Source organism: Labeo rohita, unplaced genomic scaffold, assembly GCF_022985175.1.
Source record: "Labeo rohita strain BAU-BD-2019 unplaced genomic scaffold, IGBB_LRoh.1.0 scaffold_161, whole genome shotgun sequence".
In the NCBI taxonomy this organism is placed as follows: domain Eukaryota; kingdom Metazoa; phylum Chordata; class Actinopteri; order Cypriniformes; family Cyprinidae; genus Labeo; species Labeo rohita.
In genome coordinates this window covers 145,328-150,099 of record NW_026127791.1, presented here as the reverse complement: position 1 = coordinate 150,099, position 4,772 = coordinate 145,328, and the positions used below count along the sequence as shown (strand labels likewise).

General features: G+C 37.4%; 1 protein-coding gene across 1 annotated transcript; it reads right to left on the bottom strand.

The window, feature by feature from the left end:
* Positions 1 to 326: 326 nt before the first annotated feature.
* LOC127158623 (uncharacterized) lies at positions 327 to 2,828 on the bottom strand. The gene is made up of 4 exons (XM_051101684.1): positions 2,631 to 2,828; positions 1,400 to 1,732; positions 816 to 1,154; positions 327 to 469 (listed from the first exon to the last, which is right to left on the bottom strand). Exons 1-4 carry the CDS (start codon positions 2,680 to 2,682, stop codon positions 327 to 329), a joined length of 867 nt encoding a protein of 288 aa, XP_050957641.1. The 5' UTR covers positions 2,683 to 2,828.
* Positions 2,829 to 4,772: the final 1,944 nt, after the last annotated feature.

Here is a 4,772-nt window from a genome sequence, read left to right as displayed (position 1 = left end):
ATGTATGCATCAGCTCACATACACATTTTTCATTCATTCATTTTTTTACCCACCAGCTGTTTCATTCAGTATTTGACTGCGCATATAGAATTTTTTTTTTAAAAAAAAATAGCACCATTCTCCTAAACAAAATTTATTTCAAATTTATTTCGAGCATTTTCAAGGACCTATATTTGTTTTCAAATACTTTCCAGGCCCTTGAATCCATGAGTCTGATATTCAAGTACTTTCAAGAAGCGTGGGAACCCTGTATGTGGGAGTTACTACATTTTTTTATCATTTATGTTACACCCTACATAATTATAGAATCCACTGTATAGAAAGCATCAGCTGTATAAAACACTTACATTCTGTGCTGCTGGTTTATATCTTTTGAGGCGGCAACAAAACACACCAGCAATTAGAGCTGCAACCACCAGCAAAACGAACACAGCAATAACTATTCCAGCTACAGCAGCTGAAGACAAACCTGAATCCGGAACAGGTAAAGACAGTCATTATTGCTACACAGTTAGTGATAATCTAACCAGTATTTAACAATATCTTTGACATTTACACCTTTCTACTTTGATCAAACATGGTTGAGATATTGAAATATCTTAATCTTAAAATTTATATCAAGATAATGATTTAACCAATAAATGGGGCTGTCTGCTGTTTTTAGCAACAGCGGTTAAATATTAAAAATCAAAAGGAAACTGTATTCAAAAGAAAACACTGTTCAACTGATATTATCCTGCATGTTACTAACATTAGTCTAGAGTTGTTGTCTATAACCAAACAGGAAATGCTTTGAATGACTGAATTATACTCACCAGTGACAGTAACACTGAATGTCTTCACTCTGGTGATGCTGAAGCTGCTGTCGCTGATGTTGATCTGTAGTTTATAAAGTCCAGAGTCTGTGATTCTGGTATGTTTGATGGTCAGAGATCCAGTCTGATTCAACTCTAGTCTGGCTCTGAATCCCTCATCTATATTTTTACACTGAATATCTGTAAAGGTTTTATTGGAATCACCAGGAATTTGAGCGATGAGAGCGTCATTAAAATACCACGTCATCACAATGTTTGGTTTTCTTATTTCACTGGAATCTAAAGTGAAAGATTCTCCCTTGTTTGTTTTCACTTCTTCTTGTTCAGCAGCAGGAATACCTGAAATACAAATCAACATCTGCTGGAACATCTTTCTGCTGAAAATAGTAACAGACTTCACAACATGAAAGAACTGTGAAGATAAAAGCCCTTTCTTGCATGGTTTTTGTGCTTATTTTTTACATGCTACTTTTATTTTGAATCCTTATTTAAACTGATAATAATCTGATGGTCTGATTAGAATAGACATTGTCATCAGCATCTCAACTGCAAAATTTTAACAAAATTATTCTTTAATGACTCACATTTGACATTAACATTGAAGATTTTTTCACCGCTGCTGCTGCTAATAATCTTCAGTTCATAAACTCCAGAGTCCATGGTTGTGATGTTCATGATGGTCAGAGATCCAGTTTGATGATCCAGTTTCAGTCTGTCTCTGAATCTCTCAGTACCTTTATTACACTGAACATCTGTACAGATAAAACTGAATTGGCCATTGATTTGAGCGATGCGAGTGGTGTTGAAATACCATTTAATATCCTCTTGTTGGTTTGTTACAACACCAGTGTGAAAAATGACTGAATCCTCCTCCATCACAGACACCAACACTTCATCTGATCCAACACCAGATGCAACTGAAGAAAAAAAATATAAACCAAACAATACAACACTGCTACAATATTGCTGTGAAAATGTTTTATATCAGATTTTTTTATTTTTTTTTCTTTCCAACATTCCACAAGTTCTATAAGGTGAATTCAGAAAATCTAGGACACTGGGTTATCTGGGACACCTCAACAAAATTTAGTCAACAGAAATTCACATGACTTTATTGTGGTGATTCCACAGACAGTGGAAGTGGAATCACCACAATAAAGTCACTATGAATTTAGTGACTTTATAAATCTAATGACAAAGGCTAATACCTGTGCAGTTTGCAGCCACTGGTACCATGAAACGTGCAGAAGATAATGGCATGATAGACAATGATAGGTCTCTCACCTGCAGACAGTGTTTGTTCCCTGAGAAGCCCCAATATGAATAGAACTTGAATAACTGAATTAATAATTTGTTAATCAAATTGTTGCTTGCTGTTGTTTAAATTGTAGTTGATTTTAAAAAAAAAAAAAATGTTAAAATGTTAAACTAATTTAAAAGAGTTTGAAATTAATTAAAATGAATTAACACAGTAGATCGTTAATCATGTGTAGAGATAAATATTTTTTTTTTTTCCTGAAATTGGAATATACATTTTCTTATTTCTGTACTTGTCATGTTTTTCATAATGCTTTTTTAAACATTATGAAACTGCGTTTTGCATGCATAAGCTTGTTGCTTTCGGAAAACGCACCCCTGGTCTGCATTTCAACTGCGTGAGGTTCCTTTTTGTTAACACCGTTACGGAATTTTGTGGCTGTGGTGGGCGCTGCTGTTGCAATATCCTAATCATTATAGTCACTACAGCACCTTAACACAGAGCCTGCGGTCACAAAAATTAAGAGTTCGGAAAAGTAGTTGAAACAAAACTCTTACCATGGTCGAGTAAAAACAAGATCCCTGCAAGCGATTTAAAGAAAGGCTTCATTTTCACAACTTTTCCCCTCAGAAAATAAATGGAGATTCAGGTTCAAAAAAGCATACTGTTCTTCTGCTTTAACAGCGACCCAGTTTTATCGATAGTTAAAAGTAAAAGAAAAACTCAGGAGCTTTCCTACGGAAGCTAGGGCAATCAAGTACAAAAAACAAAAAAACAAAAAAACAAAGAAAAAAATCAAGAGAAAAAAACAAAAAAAAAAAAAAAAAAACCACACACACACACACTGACGGGAAAGTGAACAGGGTCATATGAGTTGCCACTCCAGCAGGCAGAGTACTGTGTGTGCGAAGTGGAATTCAATCCGCGCTGAATGCATGCCCTAAATCCACTCCGGGATTTCTATTTCTCGCCCACACCTCAGCAGCGCTCCGAGGATCTGCTCCGTCTCGTCGACATTCATTTCGTTTTACATTCTAGTCTGATGTACAGAAACTCGTCGACTAAGTAGATAGACACAGGTTTTTGAGATATGTTATAGCCCACTCTCCCGAGAGAGTTATTTTTTTTTCTCTCTCTCTCTCTCTCAAGATGCTTTATTGGCATGACATTTGTGTTACAGTATTGCCAAAGCACAGAATATAATTACACCCTCAAAGCAATAGAGGAGACAATAAAATGAGTAATAAATGAGAGAAAATAAATAAATAAATACATACATGCATACTATAAAAATAAAAAAGCAACAGTAGACAGTATTTCTAATATTGGTTATAATAATTAGAAATACACAATGAAGAACATGTAAAATAAAGCAAACAAATACAATGACTTAACCATTTCGTATGGTGTGTATGGCGTATACATATTTTGCAGCTAGTTTGACTGCCATGTCATCCTCTCCTAGTAGTTTCTCTGAGTCATTTAGAGATTAAAATGAACAATTCAAAGCTTCAAACTGTGAAAAGAATATTTGCCTTGTAGTGCTGTATTTTGGAACATGTATTTTGGAACTGCGCGTTGGTGGAGCAAGTGTGGTGAGTCTGAGCGTCCCTGAATTTTAGTGTGAGTTTGTGGTTGCCGAGTCGAGTTTTCTTTTTACTCTTGCTCTCCCTTTTTTCTTTCCCAAGTATCCCTTAGAAACTATTTGCCGGTCCTGCTCACCGCACCTCTATTTAAGCTTGGCGTCTTGTCAGTTGCAGCCACTACCGTGGCACTCACTCTTACTCAGCTTGCAGCGTTTCGTCTATCACCACTGCCACGTACGGCGATTCGTCTGTTGTCGCCACTTCCACGACAATCACTCGCGCCGTTCGTCCGTTGTTGCCACTGCACACTCAAGCCGTATTTCCACTACAGCATAGCGAGCTTTTCCATTCACTCCTATGAAAGTTGACCGTGCACGCATTGCGCAAGCGTTTAAGCTCAGCTTCCATAGAAATGAATGGAAAACGCTCAGCTTGCTAAACTGTAGTCGTGGAAATATACCGTCACGCTGATATTGGCTGAGCCATACACTCCGTTGCACGTTACCTCCACAGACAAGATCTAGTCACGCTGATGCCTGAACACAAGTGAGTTGAACGTTCCAACGAGCTTCTCGATGGTACGCTCTTAAATTAATCTATTAGATACTTTTCAAAACAAAACATATTCATATAAAATGAATAAACATTTTACATAATTTAATCCCCTAACAGAAGCATGACGCCACGGACTCAGGGGTGCTTACTGCACTCAAGCGGCGTCACGCAGTGAAGGTGGCGTCCGTGGCAGGCACGTGCACAGGTAGGGCTTTTTGTAATTGCACTTGGAAGTGCCCTTTTTTTGTTGTTGTTGTTGTTGTTAAATAAATCAATGCTATTGGTAACCCTTTACGTCTGTTGTCCAATTAAAGGCATTAAAAAGCACATATCTTAGAACCGCTCAAACTGTCAGTCAAACTTCACAACTACGCCCCCTGAGCGCCGCAAACTTACTTTTCAGCACATCAGTCAGAGTCATAGAGGCTGTGGGCCATGACTGGATGTTGTCAGCATCAAAAATGAATAATGCAACTGTCATTTTTCTAAACACTGTGGACAAATCAAATGAGCTAGTTGAGCAAGGGATCACTATTGATGGTTCATTTACACCTGTTC

Bases quoted from the DNA above. Each gene is read 5' to 3' on its own strand.
- LOC127158623 (XM_051101684.1), bottom strand. From the start codon at position 2,682: ATGAAGCCTTTCTTTAAATCGCTTGCAGGGATCTTGTTTTTACTCGAC. The intron at 1,155-1,399 runs GTGAGTCATTAA...TTTGTATTTCAG, and splicing joins CTTCAATGTTAATGTCAAAT to GTATTCCTGCTGCTGAACAA. The intron at 470-815 runs GTGAGTATAATT...TTCCGGATTCAG, and splicing joins ATTCAGTGTTACTGTCACTG to GTTTGTCTTCAGCTGCTGTA.